At 30.8% G+C, this 25,980-nt stretch overlaps 1 protein-coding gene across 2 annotated transcripts in view; it reads right to left on the bottom strand.

Annotated features, from left to right (window-relative positions):
• Positions 1-25,980, bottom strand: part of LOC111037301 (rho GTPase-activating protein conundrum) — a 66,248-nt gene that overhangs the window by 893 nt on the left and 39,375 nt on the right. For both annotated transcript variants that reach the window (XM_022319807.1, XM_022319809.1), the window contains exons 3-13: positions 15,380-15,763; positions 13,158-13,267; positions 3,954-4,096; positions 2,393-2,549; positions 2,186-2,321; positions 1,869-2,040; positions 1,441-1,785; positions 1,159-1,348; positions 900-1,083; positions 576-742; positions 252-442 (exon numbers count right to left, since the gene is read on the bottom strand). In XM_022319807.1, the coding sequence (XP_022175499.1) occupies positions 252-442; positions 576-742; positions 900-1,083; positions 1,159-1,348; positions 1,441-1,785; positions 1,869-2,040; positions 2,186-2,321; positions 2,393-2,549; positions 3,954-4,096; positions 13,158-13,267; positions 15,380-15,763 (2,179 nt within the window). The remainder of the gene's footprint in view (positions 1-251; positions 443-575; positions 743-899; positions 1,084-1,158; positions 1,349-1,440; positions 1,786-1,868; positions 2,041-2,185; positions 2,322-2,392; positions 2,550-3,953; positions 4,097-13,157; positions 13,268-15,379; positions 15,764-25,980) is intronic.

Raw genomic sequence — 25,980 nt, forward strand, 5'->3', positions numbered from 1 at the left:
GAGTAAACCAAAAGTTATTCGAATTATTCGAATGTAATGAACTGTGGAAATGTTTGACTAGGCATTTTTAAAGTATACATTTATTATTTGAATAGGTACACAAAATCATAATAAAACTATATAGTTCGAAATAACTTTAAATTCCTTTAAAGTTATAAGTAAATGTACAAAATTGTTCCATCATATTGTCAATTAGAGAACTAAAACCTATAATTTTTTTTGAATTTGAGCAATTAAATGTCACGCCTTACCAATATTGCCACCAGTCTCATATAGGAAATGTGTCCGAGTGGCCATATCAGGATCAGCAGTTGTTAACAAGCACGACAAGTTTCCATTGGGAGCCAATTCAGTTAATGCCCTTGACTTGAGGTCCTTGCGGCCAGGTTTAGCCATGTGCCCGTTTTTTGTCACCGTTTGCTTAGCAGCTTCTTCCACAATCCTTCAAAAGCATATTAAATTAGTTATTAATATGCGTGACCAATAATATGTTAGGTATATTGCATCTGATATTTCTGATGATAAGATAATATTATCTGATGATAATACTATAATGATTTATAAAATATACTTACTTAAGTATTACGTCGCCGACTGTGGTGGAATCAGATAAGAACAATGGTATACCGGAAATCCGAAATTGAGGTGCATCAACGCGGACCACGCCGTCTTGGTAATCTACCTCGTTGTTGATCTTTTTGGTGACAATATCTGTTTTCTTTTTGCCAAGGAACCTTCTTACCTGAAATAAATAAAGATTATGAAAATAAAATAAAAATATGTAATTAATTAATAAAAATTAACGGTCATTCAGTAACTAAAGGACCATCTTTTAAGTGTTATTGATAACTAATAATAACACAAACAAAAAATGTGTAGAGAAATGTATTAATACTTACGGGGTTATTATTTTCTTTCAGTCTGCATTGGTAAAGTTCATTGTTGTGTCTAAGCTGAGTCATAAGGTCGGTAGGAACTAGGCATAACTCTTCGATGTGGTTCATTAGAGTTTCGGTTAGACGACAGCTACGGGCAGCCTGGTCCAGATGTGACTGCAAGTCTTTTTTCTCCAAATGCACGGACCTATTAAAAATAAAAAAATATGATTGTAATTTCCACATGTTTACACTTACGAATTTTGTTTCTTTTGTTTCTTACCTAGGTGGGAATAGCGACGGTGCAATGATCATGGCGACATTATGTTCGGTCATTTTATTTTCTAGGTCATGTCTTTGCTGATATTCGACCAGCTTAGACATGAACTGTAAAAGGGCACGTAATGTGGCCCTATTCTCTGTAGGTAACAGTAGCACCAATAGGTTTAGAGCCCTTACAGTGTCGGGTACAGCTGCAAGTTAAGAATAATATAATGGTTACTTAGGTATTCTTCTTATTAAGTTCAAAGGGCATACAATCGAGTATGAGTTACTAGATACTTACAGTAGCTCTGGTAGAACAAATTGACCAGCTCGTGGGTGAGCAATAACCCGGGCAAGTCTCTGAGCAAACGTTTCAGAAAAGCAACTAGATCATGTACGGAACATTTTTCCAACAGCTGATCAGTTTCTTCGTGCTTGGCATAGAAAAACTTTTCCACAGCACAACACAGTTTATCGACTTTCGCTTTAGGAGCTGCCATACGCAACAGGCCTTGCTCGCCCAATCCACGTTTCTCCAACTGTCCGAGAACCTTCTGGACAATCAAAGGTACTTGAACGCGACGGTTGGCGATAGCCTCATCGCGGTCGACTAGCGTTGACAACGAAACACCGAAAATTGTACCTTCTAATAGAACAATAACAGACAATGGTAATTGGTAATCAACTATAAAGAAACCTTTTACGTTTGTCTCCGTTTGTTTTAATTACCTTCTCTTCTTTTGCGTTTATGTGGTTTTCCTTTATGAAACGGTATACCAGCACTGTCAAACATGGAGGAAAGTTCAAGGAACAGTAGAGGGCGTAATTTTGCCAAATCTTCGTCGCTAAGAGAGTCCGGCCAAGTCCTTCCAGTGTTTTCGTCGACTGAAGAACAGGATCTCTGTGAATAAAGTTTAAAAAAAAACCATAATTTTAATATTAAATATTGTATTATTTATAAAATTATCATGATGCGTTATAGTTTCAAATGTAGTGTAACTATATACAATATATATATATATATATAATATCATTTATACACATACCTCCAATTGGTAATTATTATTTTGCCACATCTCTTCGAATCCCACGTATTGGGAACTATCTCGGTGATTATCGCTTGGCTCGTATAAACAACCGTGACTGCGGGTCAGGCTAGATTGAGGCACCACTAAATCCATGCTGCATAAACGCAAAAAGAAATCGAACGTTACGGTGGTTATATAAACAAAAAAAAAATGGGTTCATCATACTTAGGTGAACCGACGTGTTCGTCAGAAGAACTTGAGTACAAATGGAGTGGATCGCTACCACTACGGTTTCTGTCTTTGACCATAGGTAACGGCCGTTGTTCAAATTTGTAGCCACGTACGGTGCCAAGTCTTTGAAAACCAACCATTGTAATACCATCTGTAATGATAATAATCATTGTAAAAAATTTTCGAGTACTCAAAATATAATTAAATATTAATACATAGGTTAGAGCTATAATAAAATAGGTAAGTATGTATCTATACATAATATATTGTATAATGTATTTCGGTTTAGAAGTAAAAGCTAAATAAAAGTAGAAATAGAAAAGTAGAGAGATTTTAGTAATTGTCTTTAATAGCTGTAGTGGTTGACAAAATATAATCATACCATTATTTTCTTGAGATTTAAATCGAAGTTGTAACGTTGAAATTGCATGATTTAAGTAATAGTCATAATAGGCATAAAATTAGATGTTCCTAATAGTTAAAATCGTGAAATTATTATTACTAATAGTTGATTATAATAATTATAGTCATAGGGGAAATCGGCCGGTGATTATGTATTTATGCAACTACTGGCAGATTTGGATTTCTTAAAATTAGCCTTTTACCATATTAAATAAATGAATCCTAATAATATAAAAATAATATTCATACGGCAGACTTTTGGAGCTATAATAAGGTACTTAAAATATTTTTATTTTATAGTAATTATTTTTATTAAACTTATAAACAAAAACGCAGCGATATCAACAATATTGTATATAATTGTAATCATGGGCCATTATCTATATTGACAAAAAACACTGTTAATATAATGTTGAGATAAGTCTCAGGCAGGCACTTGTCCTCAAAGCTGGGCCCTAGCGTATAATGCATATGAAATATAAATAGTCGTTTTCGGATATTTTGGAGTTAGTTATTTGGTACCTATTTGAGTCTGAGAATCTTTACGTCTGTCGTAACAATAATTTGTTAATTAGCAATTAGTACCAAGAATAACTTAATCATTCCGTGGCAATTATTAGATAAACAATATTCAAGTGACATAATTGTTTGCACTATAGAACTGCATTTTTTTTCAACGAATATTCAACTGTTTAACTGTAATTTACAACAATAAAGTATTTGCTACTCTAATACGGTTTTTGGCTTTATGCATTGTTGCTATATACTCGAACGAGTGCCAGGCGGTAACAATGGTTAAAATTATTTTTTTATTTAGTAGACCAACATTCAAATTCTAATATATTAATAAAATATTTGTATTAATTGCACTTTTATTGTTATTAATTATTAATTGTTATAAGCATAATATGAATATGTTTTTATTATATTTAAAAATGTTCAAGATCAAGATTATTGTTTAACCTATTGGTATACACTATACGCTAATTCATAACGGAGAGTTGGCTTCCTGAATGTCTAGCACAATAATTGCTATTAAGACAACGAGAAAATACTCTTATATAAAATATAACGATAAGTGTTCTTATAATTTATCACTTCGACAATAACGTAACAGTCAAAATGTCAAATATATGATATACATTATACACACCACTTTCAGAAGCGACGATACCATTATTGCTTCGATTGCTCCTGCGGAATATGTCTCTTGACGGCAGAACTGGAGCACTAGGCATTCGGCGGACTTCCTTTTTTGAATATGCAACTCTCAGTTCGTGATTGGGATCCGTAAACCTGGAAAAATATTAAATTAATGTATTTATTGTGTTTAATAATCCTATGTGTTGTAGTAGGTGTTAGTATTATCGTATTTTAAATTGTTAAAATGACGTAGTCTGCTTATAAAATTATATCACGAGTAGAAAATATTGGTATCTAGGTAGGATAGGTAGGTACCTCTGTATACATTAAATATATGATGTATTTTAGAACAGCGAAATATTTGTATGTTGTGTCAATCGAAACGTACAATTATTTATAAGACTAGGATGCCATATTTTATTTTACAGGGACAAACATTTTTTGTACAATATTTATGGGAAAAGTCGCTCTACTCCTCCTCAGTAAAACACCGATTTTAACACACTATTTTTAGGTAACTAGAATACCACACAAAATGGTCATCAACGCATTCTACGACGTACGTTTGTGAAGCAAAAACGAACTCAACGTTGCAAATCGAATCGGAACGTACAACCGACAAATGTATCAATTATTAGTGTTGAGTGATAACAAAAATTGTCATGGGGGAACAGGAAAACAATGAAAACGTATTCATAAATTGTCGTCATCAAACATGGAAAATAATTTAAAAATAAATTTCGTCAGTCAATAAAATAATCAAGTTGATTATTTTATCAATCATCAAAATAATGCTTGAGTAATAAACAAAAAAAAAATGTTGACATAAATGATTATTGAAGTTTGATTCTGGGACAACACTGACCGCCCCGAAACGCTCTACCGGGACAACGGAACTCTTCAAAATAATACTCAAAACCATAACAGTTCCGGGCAAACCGGGACATAATATGGTAACCCTAATAAGTCCGCATAAGCGCTGACGCATGTAATACGTGTGAAGTAATAGATTCGTATCGACCGGTCAAACGTAATAAAAAAACAAGTCAATGTATATCCTTGTCAGCATCTTATTGTATTAGGTATTATATTAATACAGGATGATGAGCTCATGGTTTCAAGGCGGTATTATTAAACCGTCAGTTGGGCTCCCCGGGAAAACACATATAGGTATGTACGGTATAAACTTATATATTTTTAATTACCCGCAGTATCCTTGACCTATCGAGTGGTCTGGTATACTCTGGTTCATTAAATGGCATTCAAATAACATATTGATATTGTTATTATATCATAACATTGTAAAAGAATTAAAACCATGTATTGATACTTGATAGCCGGGTATCGAATAAACAGTTTCACTCTTTGCGTCTGCGTGAGCTTCGTTAAGTGAACATCTATACTACGTTGTACGTAGCTGATACATTCATTAAAAACGAAAACGTACTCACAGAAGAATTGTGTTGTGTGTTTGGTTGGTTTTTCGGGGAATAACTACATGCCATTAGATATCATACGAAAAACCTCCGTGTAACACACACACACACACACACACACACACACACACACACACACACACACACAACAAAATTCCACCGAAAATATAAAACCTATTGTAATAGTATATAATATTATAAATAAAAAAAATCGAGTTCGCTAAAACAAACGAAACAAAACGTGACTAGCTTTCGTTTTGCGGTGGTTAATTCATAAGCTATTGTTTGGTCGTGTCCGTGGCTTATTAATGCCAACCTTGACTGGTGGGAAAATTCAACGCGGAGAGTAAAAATAATAATAATAAATATAATATGTACTTATAACGCATGGACTACAGCGCGAGAGAGACCGTTTACGGGAGCGAGCGGGCGCTTAATTACGAGAGTGGAGAGAGCCTTGGAACGGCAGGAAACATTACAAATTGTACAAAAAATGATATATTATATTACATTATACTCGCCGACGAAAAAAAAACAGTTAAAATTACGCTAAGCAACAGTCGTTAATGCACACACTCCACAGAAGGAAGGAGATGGGGCGTAATAAATAACAACGGAAACCCGTGTATTCCGCGAAACGTATTATTATTATTATCATCAACGAAAGCGCATTAAAAAAATAGTCACATGCAAAAGCAAAAGTGCATTAGCCCGTCCGAAAGTATTTAAGTATTTTTACGTGAAAACATACGTTTTTCACGTCCACCAGTACCTACACAACGTTTGATTTAAATAGGTGATACTCTATAGTTAAAGTAATTTTTTTTATATATTCCAGTGATTTTTTTTTTAAAGTGTTAATTTTATGGAAGTCAGTAATAGTCGTTCTAAGTACATATATATTTCATTTCATTTTTACAAATTTATTTTATACATTTTTACTACCATGGTAATTTTATAGTTTTTTAAAGTTTAAATTTAAGCGTGTTTGAGTAAAAAACAAAAGTTACATAAGCCACTGATACAAATCAAATTGACCAACATTATTACGAAAACTAATGGACACCGATTTACCGTTGTGAATGAAAATGTATATAAGTAAATGAAATGGAGACATAATAATAGAAGTAGGACCTTCTAATATAATTTAGGAAATTATCTGCCTTTTGGAAAAACCAAATTTAAATTAAGGTGCAGGAGCAAGTCAGTATTTGCCACTCACACTGACCAAGCACCAATACATGAAGTATAATATACAATAATCTACACTACAAATTTGATATTTCAATGTGTACTCTGTATCTATTTATACAAATATGTCGATTGGTGTTAATGAAATAAAATAAAATATATTTTATATATTAATATATTATATACAGAGGTATGTTTAAATGCAATATAATGTAATAACATTATTCTGCATCACTGGTGGATATCCCCATATGATCATATCACTATAGGTTGTAATTTACATAGATGTTAATTAAGGGGAGTGGGCGAGGGCGTAGTCCCTCAAAATTCAAAATTTATAATCTGAACATGTAAACATTTATTTTTACTTTATAAATATAGGTATTATAGGTTTTAATGTACCTGGACAAATTAGATTTTAGGACCTATGTTAAATTTGTTTCAAAATGAAATAAGAAATATTTCTTGCAGAAATTCTTAGTAAACATTTAGTAACTAAATTTGAATTTAGTTTTGATGTAATATTTCTTTTTCCTCACTTTATAAAATAAACACGAAATTCAATATTTGAAATAGATATAATCAGTCGTTAAACCTCTACCAGATTTTTTGATGGATATATTATTAATTTATTATTATATTTGAGCTCATGACATTTATGAACGTACAAAGAAAAAATCGTTGATATTAACACCACGGTGTACAATTGCAGGGTAGTGGTGTGTTATACCTATACGCAAAGAAAAGCAGTTCGAACGAGCGGTGCAGCCTCGTATGAGGTCAACGCCAGTCACCGTCACTACATAAAGGATATAAGTACGTATATTATTATTTAGTTATTTATCGTTAGTCGACGTCCGCCGGTATATGTAATAGGTATAATAATGAGTAATAATAATAAACGCTAAGACAATAAATTGACCACGGTCAGCCACCTATCGCCCTCCTCGTGTACTCACTGTGGTTTATTATATTTTGGTATTCAAACGCATAAACAATAACGAAAAAAACAAACAAATTACTCCGGGTGCAGAATTTTTGATTTCGTGATTCTTTTAGGAAAGGGGACAGCTATCGTATCCTTCCATAATTGTCGTATATGTTGAATTAAAATGTATAACATCATGCTGAGAAAACTCTAAAAACTATTATTTTTAAATTTTGAAATCAAAAAATAGCTGAAGACCAACAAGGCCAATCCAGCATTAAAAACAAATGTAAAAATCCCAGAACCAGGAATTCTTCAATTTTTTGCGGAAAAAACGTGCAATATGATTTTAGTTATTGTACTGGGGAGAATAATTATTAAAAAACCTGGGAATTCATTCTAGTATACTCCAGCATCATATTTCGAGAGTTTCTCATCACAATAGGTTATAGTTATTGTTTATAGCTGCAGATATGTTAAATTTTAATTCTGAAATGTTTCTTAGTGGAAATGGTTTAACTTTTAAATGTTTGTAAGCCTTTATTTCTAAGGATATTTTATAAATTATTAATATTACGATTAGTAATATGGTAGCAACTAGCAACTTGAATTTGTACAAATTTTTGACAAAAACCCGTAAATAGGTTAATAGTTTAAATAGCTTAAAATGAGAAAAAATATTTTTAAAATAACATTGTGCATAGTAACATATAATATGTGTAGTTATGAAAACTGAAAAGTTTCAATTTCCGCAATAAAATTTCCCTGGTTATGTGCTATATTGTCGATCAGTAAATTATGAACGTTTCCGATGTTTATGTGTTGGAAACAAAACAACGACTTTTGAAGCAGAATCCGAAATCCTCTAGTATACCCCCAATTATCTTCAGGTAGAATATTTATTTATTTACTCTGGATAAAACGTATGGCCTCATGTGTAATGTGTACCTATGTTGGGTATGTATAATACACATTACATAATATGTCAGAAAGTTGAACGTTTAATCGCGGGTGTACATAAATTAACAGCAGATTTTTATACATATACTTAAATACTTTATACTATAAAGAATAAGCTTATACAAATATATTATACATCAGAATCAGATCATATTAAATCTTGGTATTAAAAGATTTTATTTACATATGTTTTTCACTTAATTTTGAATTTGAATACCAGCCTTGAGAAAAGTAAACATCAAATATTATAATTGTATATTTATTTCTGTATTCTCTGTTATAATATATTATGTATAATATGCTAAGGTGCGTAATGGTGGAATATTTTATTCGTATGACTGTTATAATGTACTATAAATTACAATTGAATAACAATGTTTTCTGGTGCTAAAATATTACTAACTATAAATTAAGCATCACATGACGCTAATATAATAGGCAATAGAAGTCGAAGTAAAAGAAAATGAAGGTCACTGCAGAGTGCAGAAGGAAAATTACTATAGGTTATAGGACTTCAACATTAAGGATTGACAACATTTCGCAGTGTTGCAAAATATATACGGGCGATTTAAAATAATCTAATTAATGTAGGTACTTAAATTTATATAAATACATAATTATAATAAATTGTGAAGTGTTTAATCGATTAACTTTTTACCGTATATATAATGTATTCAAGTTGTTATCTATACAGACGTACATCGTAAAAAGTTTTTTAAAAAAGCTATAAAAGATAATTACAGGTATCATGATGTTCATGCCATGATCCATTTCTTTTAATCGAGAACCTATCCTATTTGATTCAAATAATAACGCAAGATAGAAGATTATATAGATACTTATAATAAGATATCTGTTTACCCCACATACATATTATTGTTTGAAAATCTAATTTTTAAATAAAAATCAATCTTGTATAATGGTATATGAGTTAGTGTACAATCATAGTATTCTACTAAAGTTCTGAACATAACCTTCGACCTTGTATAAAAATTTAAAAATCAATAAATATTTTAAATTATTACCTTTTGGAATTTTAACGATGCTAGTGTATATAGGTTATACACTTATACGTTATTAGTTTATAACATTCATAAATACGAGAAAGAATTTTGATTAGGAAATAATGAACGCAGGATTACAAATTTAATGTAAATTGAATAGTTTAGTTGATTTCATTTTCACCATAATAATAATATGAGGACTGTAGAGTTACATTTTTTATTTTCTAACCATTTTGAAGTGAACACTATAAGAATATTTGTGAATCTTTGCTGTTATTATGTTATTAATAAACGTGTTATGCTTTTTTAAATGTTAAATGGAATTATTTAACGAACATTTTTAAATTGCAAATGAAAATTTTGCTATGAAATAAGTGCAAACAAAATAAACTTTACATCTCAATGTATTTTGTGTGTGACCCCGTAGCTATTGGTGATTTTATGGGAATCGATCATTATTTAATTTTATTTTCGACGAGCATTAACACGAGTGTGCTCCGATTGTGCTGTGCACCAGTATATATCCTAGGTATGGTATTCCAATTCCGCCGACAGTTCACCGGCGACTATACTGTTGTAAAATAAAATGATGCATAATCAGTATACAGCAAAATAGTTGTTGTAAATGATATAATATTATTGTCCCTCTTTTGCAAACCACAATTATGCCATAATTGTATTCGGTCATATTATATTATGTTACACTGTTCTAGCATATTATGTGCACGGTATACCTGTACAATGACATGACGTGACTGACACGCGGTTATTGTGCTTATACAAGTCTGCAAAGCCGAATAGTCAAAGTGAATTAAAACGAGTGGGGGTTGAATACATAATAATATGTATATTATTATACGTATGACATTTGAGTATAAAGAATTTCACTCGAAGTGTCAATTTTCATACTACATTTGCTACTTTGCAACTTGAACAAATTAATATTATACATTTATACATAGAACATTTAAAACAAATGTTTCGGTTGATAAGTTGGTGCCAAAGGTATATTATAATGAAGATTATTAAAATAATGTGAATAAGTCTGTAGCTACCATGAAATTATAAAGTATTATACATAAATAACAATAACTGCACATTATCGCCATTCATAATTATCAAAATAATTTTAATTTGGGTTCGTAATTTGAAATCAACTACCTACCACCGATATAACTTTAATGTACGCCAACGGTAATTATTGTCAAATCTCAAAGAATAATATGTAAAAATAATACGAATTTTGTAAATTATATATTAAAAAAAATTTAACACAAGAACCCACAAATGTCTATACAATTTGTATGTGTTCGGTGTTATCCGGCTCGCTCTGAGAGCTTTTCGTTTATCTATATTCTATAGAGACACTAGACACAGGTAGGTAAAATTGAAGATACTGCTGGTGTATACGGTGCGTAGTGGACATTTCATAACAATAAAAACGACACATCTTTAGCTCTTCTTTGTGAAGCGTGCCAAGGGAAACACACGCAGTCTCTGCGATGTAACATATGGGTAAAAGAATATATAGGTTCATCATCGGTTACTACTTGAGTGTTATTCCTGTGACCTGCGCCCAGACTATACCGGCACCGGTTTGAAACTTTGATGATATTATGATAATATTATTTTCTCATTCAGTCGTGTTCTATTATTATTTGCACGATATATATATGTAGGTGATATTATTAATATTTATTATTGCGTCGGATTGCACTTGCTGTATCAAAATCGGATTAACAAAAATAAACTTCCGTTGTCGGACAATTCAAGAAAACCCAACGAAATTTGGTCCACAGGATATATCATATTGTTGTAGACCTAAATCGAAAATAAAACGATTCGCCATTTTTTCTAGTTTAGACGAAATGTCGGCAATATTGTTGTAATGTGCCCACTACCCAGTACATAATGTATATGATACGATACAAACACAACATATTATTAATTTACAGTTATTATAAAATGTTTTTGTAAGAACCACACATATATACAATTATGTTTTGAATTTGATTTGGGGAACTTGGGATATTTTTCAAAGTACCAATTGGACATTGTACAATTATAAAGCCATACATAGGTAGGTCGATTGTACAAAGTATAAAGTATATATTATATTGTATAGAGCTCACTGAGTATTTACTATTTTTATTGGCCTATTTATTTTATTTTTTTTTTAGAGAGACAATAATTACAAAGTAGTTACCAGTTATCGCTTCACTCAACATCTAAGATCAAATTACGTTTTACTAAAGACAATAAAAATCGTATTACACATGTTCAAAGCTATTAAATATTAGGTATTTATATATTGTGGAAAAAATAAGTCTATATCTTCAACCTATACGCAGTTTGTAATTAATTCAAGCATTCCCATCTGTGATGCTCGAAATTTAATTTTTTTAATACTTATATCGGTCCAAGATTAGGCATATGTTATGATTTATGAATATTAATTTTTGTCCAAAACGTTTAACGGTTAACCGCATATGCGCTATAATTATTTTTTGACTGCACACACATTCTCTATATATGCAACGAATATTCTAGTGCATAATATACAGCAAACCCAACCTTAGGCTAGAAATATAATTAACTCGTATGCAATAAATTATTAAATGTACCGTGCAGTACAGATTGGTAATTAAATATTTAAGTCAAAATGAAATATATAAAGCATTGGGTAGAACTATGTGAGCAAACGATATAAACGATTGATATGCATAACATATCGTTGAAAATTTACCGTTTAGAGGTGGGAGTTTTTTTGATATCTATATAGACATATTATAGTTGTATCTAATGTACCTACCTATATTATAATACAATATTATATAGCCATAAGCCATAGGTGGTCGTAATAAAATCTTTAACTCGAAATAATCGTAGTCCAGCGAATCCGATACGAATTAAGAAGATTGTTCGGACACGTTTTCATATGTGAAGTACAAAAACTTGTGTTAATAAAATATAACAACTGAATTTAAAGTACTGCAGTAATGTACTAATGTGTAGTACCCATACACAGTTGTACACATGAAACACGGACTAAGAAACTATAGAAGTTGATTGATTGTATAGGTAGGTACATATAAAACTTAAATCCGTACGATATTGTTCAATAATAATTTTACGGAGCAGGAACAATATGAATCAATAAATAAATAAATATGTATTATATTTTCATACATAGATTATTACTATATATGGATCTAAAGGCTTGTTTGTCAACAATCGTTTAAATTAATTTATTTAAGCGTATTAATCTATTTCGTTTTTATTGTGTGTGATTAATGACTCGCGAACACAAAGAAAACGATTACAAATCATTTTGAAACCGTATTAGCATAATATAATATTATATAATGGACATATAATCGATTAATGAAACTATGTGCGTTTAAAGATAATATAAATGGGTATAATTAATTTTGTGTTAATGATTTCTGTTTTCATTAGATACCACTTGTTTCGCATATTTCTACCTATATTGTTGTCCAACAATAAGTAATTAATTCCGCTGTAAAGTTATTTTACCTATGTATACATTTTTTTTTATTGCTTTTTAACAATCTATGGTTACACTATAACTACTGTTTGTTTTCTACGCGTTTTTATGTTCGTAAAGCGTTGTACAATTTCTTGCGATTCTCGTGCGAGGTCGGTAACCCAAAAACGAAAATTTGACTACTCACTTGGGTAATGGTGTAGGTATTGCTATTTCTGTTTGAGACCATGACATAGGTGGACTATTCGAATCTGAATCCGGTGTTGCACTTCTCGATCTGGAGCTGGAACTCAAACTCTGAAATAATGGACAACACATGTCAGACACTTTAATTCTAGTTGTAAATATAAGAAAGACTAACGAATATTGCTCGAAAATAATTCAGTCTAACAAACTGCAACATGATATTATTATTCTCGTCCATGAACTATAGGTTCTACACAAATTAATTGATCAAAAAAACACTGTAAATATTATCACATGCGTGTATACTGTTAGTGCCTAGGAATTTTATCACAATTATAGGCAACGCAAGGTATGAATTACAATCACAAAAAAAAAAAAATAGTAAATAATTCGATAAACAGTCTCTGATGACAAAAATATATTATTTAATCGTCTAATGATCTGATGTAAAATCGGCACATAACCATAGATAATGTAACGGATAGAAAACATATAGATAGGTACTAATTAAAACCCAAATATAGTATAGAAATCTATGATTAAAACCAAACGCTCGAAAAGCCCCGTGGATATTATAGTGGTAACTGTGGTTAAATCACAGATTTATAACTATATACCATATATGTATAATTATATCTTTGTAGGTTAAATGTAATATCAAAAAGAGTGATGAATTGCCATAGACATAAAGGTGTTATCCATAGACTATAGATTGATATTAATCAAAATCATACGCTCAATGTATCCCTCTAAATTTTAATTTTAAATTAATTTCTTATATTAATTTGAATTTAAAAGCAAAAGACTGATCACTGGCTGTCGTTATACTATTGTATACAATGTTTATTTATAAATTTATAAGACATTCATAATTTATATTAAATTATTGATTGAAAATGACTTAGAAAAAATAATTATTAATTGATATACCCACATATAATGTATATTATATTGCATATAATTTTTAAGCTTTTGTTCATTTTATCATTCTTTTTATCTATTAACCATGTGTTTATCAAATATTTTCATATTGAATACCTGCATAATATAACCAAAATGTTATTAACTATGAATCTCTTGGGGCACACTACCCATATGATTACCAAAATACTAACATACCTACTATACGTCTTATTCTTTATGTAGGTAGGTATTTTACATTTATCTACTCACAAGACGTGCGAATGCGCTTTTATTACGCATTTAAAGCCGTAGCACAATTTTATTATCATTTGCGAATACCTTCCACTTGCGTTATAATAAATATTATTAGTATTTATTACCAACTACGTTCGATGAATATTAAAGATGGACCTTGTAATCAGTAATAACCAGGACAAACATCCACAGATGTATAAAAATATAACATAACAACTTGATGCACATCATACATAAGTACATAGCATAAAATGTTATTGTGTAGACGCATATATAATTATTTGAAATCAACTGCAAAATGTTTCATTAGATTATTTTTTTAGACTCACATCGTAAACATAAAATACACATTGTCTAATGTGTATAAATAAATGTAGAGATATAGAAATTAGAAATATAACATGTGAAATAATGATATTATGCTTTTAGGAATTAAATACTATCATTGTCATTATAATTGTATTCTCTGTATTGTAGTCTAAACGGAATTATCAAATTTCCAGAATTTCTTTAATCCGTTAGTCATGATAATAGAATATCAGGCACCGGCATTTTATGTAATAATATAATATATTATCAAATAATTTACGGATCACATAGGAACTTAGTAATAATAATGGATAACCTGATGTCGTTAAAAAAATCATAAATTAGTGTTAAAGTATACCTACTGTAATACCTAGAAGCTCTGCACATAAAAATGTAATATATTATATGGTAAATCCGGCAACTATAACCAACAACGAATATGGTGCTCTTTGTGTCTTTCATAATATATACATTATATCCATTTGTAATACTTTTAATCGCCTAAAAAATGTCTGACGATTAGTATAAGATTGATGAGTTCTAGCAGTGGGTAGTAACTAGTAGGTATTCGAGTATTTCGTATTCAATATTCCCAGACTATTTTTGTACATCGATAAAAATATGATAACGACAGCTTTTAGTTAAAAAAACATTAATAACTATTTCTAGCTCCAAATTATTTATAACACTAATAATGTAAAATATCTGCTACGTATACATCCCCTATAGTTTTCTACATCAAATACTCAAACTTACTTCAAAGTCGCGGAAAACGTCTCTGATGTCAGGTTTTTTGTGACTTGCTTTTAACTGTCTGCCCCTTTGTCGAACCGTATGGTTGAGTGAATGTACTCTCAACCTGACGGCATCTGCTTGTCTGGTGGAGAGATGTCTGATCGCTGGTTCAAGTTCCGAATCCGGAACTTCGCATCCGTTCTCGAACGATTCAGTCAGGAACGACAGACCAGCGGATGACAGCCAATCGGCTTCCACTGCGCCTTCCGGTAAATGAGTGACGGCGAACTCTTGTTCTGGTGGACATTCTTCGTCCAGGTAACTATCAAGTTGTCTTGTTTCCTGGATGATCTTATACTCATTCCAATAGTCCTCGAAGTCTTGACTTACGTCAGTCTCCATAACCTACAAAACAATTAAACAATTTTATTAGTATTTTAAGCACACATATTAATATATATATATAGCATAAATATTATAGTTACATTATACTATAATACATTTGTGGTTATCATGTATGAATATATATTATAATTAATATTTAATATAATATAATGATTTTTAATTTGTACCTCATCGGCGTGAGGTGTGTTTAACTTTCAAATCTTTATACAAGGTGATTCATTAAGTGTATCCGTTGTTTTATGGTTTTACGGACTTTCTATTACAGTATGCATTACTCCACCACAAACCAAATCAGACATTCTTAATGAATCACCCTGTGTGTTTAAATAGAGTTTAAACTTAGTTAATTTCCATTTAAATATTATACCATACTGAAGGAGTTACTAAGAATTAAGATATCTTATTATAAATGTCAGAAAATCAAATTGAGTTTTTAGAAAAGTCGAACATGTCATAAAATCGTATATCCTTGTGTGATAACTTTTATTTATTTTTAAATTAATGATAATTATAATAAATTATATCTTATCCTAGGGCGGAATCTGGTTTTAAGTTGTACAGCAAAATAATTAACATACATTATATAGAAATATTCATCTCTTGTATTTTATTTACATCAATTAAAACACTTTTTAAAGGTTTTATCCCTAGATATTTTAATAAGTTACAGTTTTATTTTTTAATAGTTGAACTATAAATTTAATTAAAATACAATATGGTTTTATCTTGAAATGTTTAATGTAGTTCAAATAATTTAACTAAGATTATTTACAAGATTTTATATATTTTTTAAGATTACAATTATCGACTTTAAAATCTTCAAATAAAAATTAAGAATCATAACTATTTAAAAAAATATATTAGACAATATTTAATTGTGAACAGTTTGTACCTAAAACATAATTTACAAAACCACAGGGCTTTCAGACAGGCTGAGAAAGTTGCCAAACTTGTATGGCTGCATGTTACAAATGGCTTTAAGTTCATATCAGATAACCCATATTCTCCCATATTCTTGTTATGTTTCTACGTTAGTTGAAAATATATTAGTTGAATTAAACAATTTTCTTTTGATATTTATTACACTCATTCATCTCTTAACTCTCCATCATATCATCAATAATTAATGAAGAGAAACATTTATCAATGTATAACTTATCTACTGAAACATTAGAGGCGGTACGGTGTATTATCCAGCCATTGGAAATCATCTGAGTTTTATGTTGGAATTTCAACATTGATAAAATATTAGAAAAATCGATTGATTTACTCTGCAAGATAGTGGAACCATTTAATAGCGCGTAACCCACAGACTTTCAGCGATCACGAAAAAGCTGTGCATTCATCTACCGGGCACGTTTGATGGATGTCGTATGATGGTGAAAATGTCAGTAAAACCCACCTTCAACGACTTGACTTATTTGATAACTATATAATGATAATTATGCGGTTCCCGGTGACAGCGCGTAACCTAACCCATCTGCAGCTGTAGCAATGCAATTCTCAGCGTGAAAAGTATATACGTTCTGCTAAATGGATTCGTTCACAGAGTGTGTATGCAAATATCATATGAAGCCGAGGGAAGCCCTTCGAGTAGTTTTAACAAACGTACCAAACTAATTATCATACAAGTGTTATATACCTAACTCAATATATACTCATATTCACGTGTATCTTTTGCCAGCATGCGAATATAAATCATGGGTACCGTCATTACACGCGAGTCGTGTATACACACAGTGTGTAATGTATACTTACAGGGCGATTATTTTATCCTGAACCAGGAAAATACATGATTAATACAAATTTTAAATATTACTTGTGTTTATAAATAGGTTTGATAACCTATTTGGGCGCTTTAAATGAAATAAAAAACGTGATTTAAAAATGCCTTGTATTTCCCAAGGCTTAGTATAGCTTGGTTCACGATAAATAGTGATCATCCCGTTTGTACGATGAAGTTATTAGTACTTTATTGACGAGTGTATTATATACTACATAGTCTACAGTATACGTTCGGCTAACCCGAGGGCAGAGACGATTGCGTTCCGCAAAGTAACCTAGCCGAGGGAACATCTACCGCGGTATGATTATGACAACCACGGCGGGAGGCACACAATTTTATTTTAATCGTACCTACCTATATTGATCATTATTACATACCATCGCTGTATATGGGCCGTATGACATATTCGCACATGTAATTACTCATTACCGGGGGTTTGTTGATCCCTGGTACGCTATACATAATTATATTATACATTATGTGTGGTGCTTATTATATTATAATAATATAGTCATCGTCAATCGGCGCACAACGAGGTGCCCATACTGCGCGAAAAAATTGAATTCCTATCGAATTTCCCTCGAGGGGGCGGCTGATTATGTGCGCACAATACGAATTCGGTGCAGTACAAACGCATTGCGATACGATGGCCAGGAAACCCCGGAATTGTTCGTTGGTTTCTCGTGTGGATGATAATATATTGTCTTAGTAACGGCCGCGAACGAGTAGATTGATCGTATTTGTGAAATGTATTGTTACTGTTTAGGTGCTTGCTTGAGGCATTATCGTAGGTACTATTTATACTGTTACACTATAATGCGTCATCGCCTAACCACCTTATTATAGTTCGAATTATAAAAATGTAATTTTCCTAGTTCGTTCGTTGAGTTCAAAACACAATACTATTAATTATTATATAATATTAGGTATAAAATAAAACTATACGATTTCATGGTATCACTACTCACGCAGAAAAAATGTTTAAAAATGAGATATGTACGCGTGAGTTAGACTATACTGAACGTGTATTATATATTTGAAATGTATTCATTATAATAAATCATTGTAAACGTTTTAGAGTGGAGTTTTATTCACCGCAAAATGGTCAAGATGTCATTAGACTTCAAACTATTGTGTGTAAGTCTCTTCACCAATTTGTTCCAAATTTTTCAGCCTGTTTATAACTAAGTTCCTATTAAAATGTACATAACTTAAGTACCTACACCTCTTGTATTAAATTTACAATTGACTACTCAGCTATATAAAAAATACTTAACTACACATTTTACTGTCCAAAAAAGAGTTTCATATAACTTTATCAAATCACGTCAGTCTAGACCTTTATTTTAATTCAGTTGTATATGCATAATTTATAGATAATTGGACGTTCAGTTATGTCATAATAAGCGATTTTTTAAAAAGTATATATTTTTTACGGTCAGGCATACTAAACTGATGTTTTTGGAATATTTTACTCAATAAATGTGATTTTTTATACAATATGTTGAATTATTGATAACTCTTGTCACATTTATATAATATTTTATAAGTGATTAAGTGAATTGTTATAAGTTGTAAGCGGTGAACTTTCCTTAATAATAATTATTTGTTAATATTTAATTTTCTTTCTGAGTTTGTTAAATGTACACTTTAATTAAAACTATTTTCATTAGACATCATTAATATCAACACGATTAATACAGAACTAATGACTACATTAAACTTGTAAATTCCATAGTTATACGTAGAACGCTGCATTATAGATACCTACATCGGGAGTGGTGACTGGGGAGGTATACATACGTACAACTACTTTCAAATTGATCATTATATTGTTTTTTCTTTGGGGTTATATTTTCACAATCCGAAGTATAATAAGAAAGTTATAAACACTTAATGTAAAAATAATTACTTAAATTATTTTACGCGGTTTTAATAGAAAATTGGTTTCTGCAATATGTATTCTATATTGGTAGTGTACTTAGATTTTTTTTTGAAAATCTATTTTTATAGCCAATGGGAAATTAAAAAAGAATATATTTGGTACAAAAATTATAGAAGTGATAAGTGATGTGACTATCACTTATAATAACTTTTTTTAATAACATGAATACTAATATATTAAGCAACCATTATAATGTATTTAATTGCTATTTTTTTTTTTAACTCAAACCTCAATTACTTAAGTAATAAATTCGATTCGTTGAGTAAAAGAAATGTATGAGTATACCAGTATTTTCAAACCCTATTTAAACATTTTATACAGGAATTATTTAAGATTTAATAACTACATTACAACAGAGTATCATACACAACACTAACTAGGTACCCATATTAAACGACTGAATTATTAAATACATCTTTGATGATAAAAAATGTACAAAGGTACATCATCATTATGTCAGAGTCACGTATAAATTATCCCGTCCTTCACCCTTAGACCAATAATTGGATCGTTATAATTTATAATTCTTGCGTCAGCCATGTATGTTTACTGTCTAATCCACCTCACAGCACGTAGGGATAATAAGACCTGCTGTAGGTTTAGCCAAAAGCGTATACACTATACATAGGGTTTCATCTTTCATTATATGTTTTTTTTTTATGAAACCTATACAAAAAGAAAATAATAATATACTAAACGTCTATATAATTGTAGCAGTCACTTAACCTTTATTATTATTTTAGTCTATATACCCTAAAGATGCTTGTTGTGTGAACTAAAAAATACTTTTTGTTTGCCAAGAAAATATAATTTAAAAAGATACAACTCAATAGGTAACAACTGTAAGAAGAACTGGTACATAGTTATAGGCATAAGTCACATAAATCTGAACTTTATAGTTTTCAAACAATAATAATTTATAAAAATGCAATTATTCAGAAAATAAAACGTTCTTAGTATAGACCAAGGCAATTACAATATTAGTTAGGTATCTATAATAATGTAAGTATGTAGTAGTTCAAGTATAATTAATAAAAAAACTGGGGAAATCATTCTGCTGTATAGTAGCTATTTTCTAGTATACTTTGTCAGTGTAGGTAGGTCACTGTAATGGATGTGTTCAATTAGAATTCAATGATAAATCATTGCACGCGTAAAATATTTCTGAACGGAAACGGTGTGTCAGTCTCTATTTTTAAGGATGTTATATAATATATTAATATTAATATAAGTAATTTATTTTTTGTGTTAGTAATACAAAGTTAAATTAATTTTTGCAAAAACATCATATGATATATATTGTACCTATGCCTAAGATAATTATTAAAATATTATATCTAACTTATGACTTAAAATATTCTAAAAGATTTTTAAGCTTTTTGACATACAAATAAAAAGTAATCGAGCTGAAAATTTAAAAGGTCTATAGTATAGACTTTATACATTACACAAAAATATCCATAATATTTTTAAAAATACACAATGCTATGGAATCATAAATATTTGGTTAAAATGTCGAGCTTCTATATATTATGGTGAATTCTTTTTTAATTGTAACGAAAACACAAAATCTATTTTTTACTTTTGGCACTTAAAATTATTAACTAAATCCTATTTCCTATCAGAAATCAACTTCAAAGTTAAAGTTGAAGCTTTTTTACGGCTCTTAATAATTTTGTCACTAGTAATTTATTTTCTGCAGTTAATTAATTAATTAATCTTTCTTCATTAAAATACATCAAGTTAAGAATTAAAACATAATTATTAAACATATATATGGTTGAAAAAATCACCTAAAAAATATGAAATATCTTATCCTTATCGATAGGGATAGTATTTGAATGAAATTAATCAGTGATTTGAGAGGTATGAATATTATTACGACTCACGAGTAGGTATAATCACAATGAAAATACCTATAAGATATTGGGCGTGTCGTTACAGTGGTCCTAAATACACTTTCTTCCGGTAAATCAGAAAGCCCTATGGCTATAATCTATTCGAAATGGCTCATACTCCATTGAGACATTGTATATCAGTGCAAATCATCTGACGAAATGTATATTGGGTTCAATGAAACTTTCGCAAAAACTCGGTTAGGTAGGTATACAATGTTTAAATACCACTCGGTGTCTATTGAATAATTTTTTTTTAAGCGACATTATAGAAAACGAGTTGTGATTTAAATTTACTTAAAAGACCAGTGAGTAGTAAAGATATTTTGTGTAGACTATAGTAGTATAACAGGCTGACACAGATTCATCAAATGTGTATAGCCGTATAGAATAATCGAGACAGAAGCCGAAAAAATTATTTGTACTCGAAGGTACAAATCGATTTTCAAACCAGTTTTTAAGATGTATAAAAACATATTATTTCGTTTGCTTGTTTACCGTTGAGAATACTACTAGAACGGTTGCAAGTATCATTACAATAAATTATTATTCAATTTTTATAAAAAAAATGTATCGAAGAAAATTACATTAACTGTTAGATAAAATATATAACAAGTTTTTAAGTAAACTATGATGTTACACAGTGATTGCAAATCGCGATTTTGCATTAAAAGTGAAAATTACAACATGGTTTAAGGTTTAATTGATATATAATTTAACACCATTATAAATATTGAGCTAGTTTCTTAGTAATAACGCATGTTATGAATGTTATGATTATAATAATAATAAGATAATTATAGTGTAGTTTTAAGCATATATACGTACTTGTGTATACGCATTGCCGCATAGGATGCAAGCACGAATATAATTTAAATCGCAAGAGGGACTTAGCATATTTTTACACACTCATACACACGCATGCACATATAAGTAGATTTTAAGTTTAAAAGCAGTTTAAAATTATGATTTAAAAAAAAAAATACAAAACTATAAAATTGTTTAACCTACATTTTGTTCGTTGACGCCATAATATGCTTAGTAATATTATTATGCGTGTAATAAATTTACATAATATATTTTTATTTCGTACTCTGTTTGTAAATATACTCAAGAAAAAAAATTGGAAAATATTTAAAAGTATGCAATGTATTTATTTATTTTTAACTGTTATTGTGTACATTTGTGTACAAACAATAATAATAACAACAATAATATGACGTTTAAATCGACTCATTTTCTTTTACAAATTAATTCTATTGGAATACAACTCTATGGGATTGTGTTGACTGCAACAGCATCGGAAACAGACGACACGTTAATAGATCCGTAAACACGTTTATCCGTTATGCAATAACCTCGCGGGATCAACAATGAAAACAATATCACAATTATAATTGTTGCTCAAAGCGTAACGTGGGTAGTTTACGGACGGGTGATTGGAAAATAGAGATTATAATGTGTACCTGCAGTGTATAATAAACAATATAAGTATATACAATAAAAATGATGTCACTATTTAAGACCTCCCTGTTAGCTGCAGAATGTTGTGTGACAAAATAAATCGTTAATCGTTCACATGAATATAGACGAAAACTGTACATTTTAAATTAAATCACTAATTTAACATAAATGTATATTGTATTATTATATCCGTGGCCATTATCGGAAAAGTAATGTATTGAGAGAGAAAAATGAATTTTATTTTAAAGCTTATGATTCTACTATAATGTATCCTGCAATGAGCATTTAATTTGGTCTTTTTGTTTTTTAATTAACCTAAATAATTGAGTGATATTTTTTCTGTCCACCGACAGTGCGTATAAATAAACGACAGGAAATGCGCGTATATTGTGTTATTATAATATTATGGTTATAGCATTCGACTTGCGGATGGTTAATGTTTTGCTCCAAATGTTTATTAACATAAACAACACACCTTAAGACTTGAAACACTGCTCGGAATAAATAATACCTTAAATATGAACGTTTGCATATCACACATGATGTACATAATCTATATCTAAGAGAGCTTAGGGGAGCTATAGGAGCTTAATGATAGAGCCAATTATTTCGGATGAATATATCAAGACGCCATGAAAAGTATATCCATTATCTTTTTATAGATTCGGCCGAGGACCATTATGGTCTTGTTATATTACTCTTTAATGCCTTTTGTACGAATTTACCCATTTAACTCAAATTGTAGAAACAATATCAATAGATCACAGACCTACCAAATTACCTAGCATTTAACTATCAAACATACCAATAACCTGAACCAAACCATCTTATATGCTTATTTTCGATTTCGACTATGGTTCCGGTATGCGGTCTACTGGCTGTTAACAATTAAAAATTAAATAAATACATGTAACGTGTAAACTCGTGTATCGGAAACAAGTAATTACAAGCGGATACATATTCTTATCAGTGATATTAGCCGCATGACTGCCGGAAGTTTATGTATACGTCAAATTATTTAAGTGTAAATCACTAGGAAAACTTCATAGATCCGATATAAAGAATACCCGTTAGCCGTCGGATAGTTTAAGTTTACAATAATTCTCAAAAACCATGTGTGAATAAACTAACAGTTGATAGAAGTCAGAAACTCAGAAAGGTGTTTTAATGAATATATAATGGAAATATCATGGAGAGATAAGTCTCTTTCACTAGAGATAAGTTTTGTTGATGAAATTTAAATCATTATCTGCATGGCTATATCGGTTTTACGGACTACGGTATACTATACTATAATTAGTAATTCGTAAATACATAGTATAATATTGGAGTATTTATTAAACATTAAATTATTGCAGATGGCATACTGAAAGGGTGCATTTAAAATTTGTTTTTCTGCATAAATTGTAAATAAATAACAAATTTTTTTCAAAAATTATTGACAATTGTTTTCAATTACTTATATCGTTGAGTAATATTATAATATCATAATTGCATGATGTATACCGGAACAACGGCCATGTTTTTACTACTCATTTGTCTTCAACCGTACGATATAGATGTTAATTTTGTCGATTCGACGATAATAATAATATTACTGTCATATTTTGCGACTCGACGTGGAGATCCGTAGAATTGCATACCTACACGCGGACTGCGGAGTATTTAATGTTATTATTTGTTGGCACACTTGCACCCATGTGCATAAAATTATAATATCGTAATTATTATTCACCGAGTGATTATAATATGCATTTCCGTTATCGGAGTGTACACATCTCGTATCTACATTGTATTTAATAATAATATTTGAGTTGAGATAAAATTATATGCAGTGACGGCAGCAAAAGGAGGGTGTGTTGTCGCGGCTCGTTCTTTTGTGAGCGAAACCGCCGACGTCGCCGGAGGGAAGTGGCGGCCATAGGTCTGGTGTCGTGGGGGGAAAAAAGGAGCAATATCAGTGTTTTTGAGAAGCGGCGGCGGAGAACACGTTTGCCTTGAGATGGACCCAGCGAGAAAACGACCGGACGAAAACGGCATATGTGTGCCGGCCACCCCCCCCACCATGCCGCACCATACCATCGATCATTCTCCGGACGCGAAAATACCCACGTTGCCGATTCTACCGATATCGATAGTTATTATTCACTACCTATAGGCAGGCAGGTTAGCATAATATTATAATTTATAATATTTTAATATTTTCAAGTGTTCAATAACATATAATAATAATACCATTAAAATATAAATAATACAATACGTAACATATACCTAGGAATTATTAGATAAATATATGACAGCGACGTAGAACTGTCTCTGCTGTCGGAAATACGATCGTTATAAATTATAATATTGCACCTACCGACGATTAGGAGGTACCTATTATTAATATTATTCTGTAATAATCGTCGTCGTCGTTGTAATATTATTATCGTCTCCGCGAAGTCCGAATGACGTTTCCGTCGAAAACGCGCGGCCGGTCGGTAAAATGATTTATCGATCACTTTTGTTTCTGGCGACCTCCCCGGCCAAGATCGTAGATCTTCGCCTGCCAAATCTCATTACATTACATTATTATATTATTATATGTGCGCGGATACTACAACGAACGCCTACCACGCGCCGAGTGCATAATAATATAAAATGATATTATGGCTTATAGGTTGTAGTGTTGTACACACACACACACACACACACACACACACACACACACACACACACATACACTGCAGTTGTTGTACATAAATACATAATACACATACACATTATTATTGTTGTTGTTGTTGTTGTTGTTGTAGTATGCGCAATGCGTCGTGTAGGTACCAACACGTACCAACATGTACCTACATAACATTATATAGGCGCGTAGGTACTCGGTGCTCATTAAGGGACACCGCCGAGTCGGTTCGTTCGTTTTATTATGCATTATTATTGTTATCGTTTTGTGTTTTCGTATATTAATACATTATTATATATTGGTACGCATTATTGTTGTATTATATATTTATATTATTATATACTTGTTAGTCGTTGCTCGCCAACGCCGGCCGTTAATCGTTGCATATATACTCGCCATGTCGAAACACGGTCCGGTGACGACATTTTTTTGTTGTCCAATATTCTTTGC

Source organism: Myzus persicae, unplaced genomic scaffold (assembly GCF_001856785.1).
Source record: "Myzus persicae strain clone G006 unplaced genomic scaffold, MPER_G0061.0, whole genome shotgun sequence".
Taxonomy (NCBI): Eukaryota; Metazoa; Arthropoda; class Insecta; order Hemiptera; family Aphididae; genus Myzus; species Myzus persicae.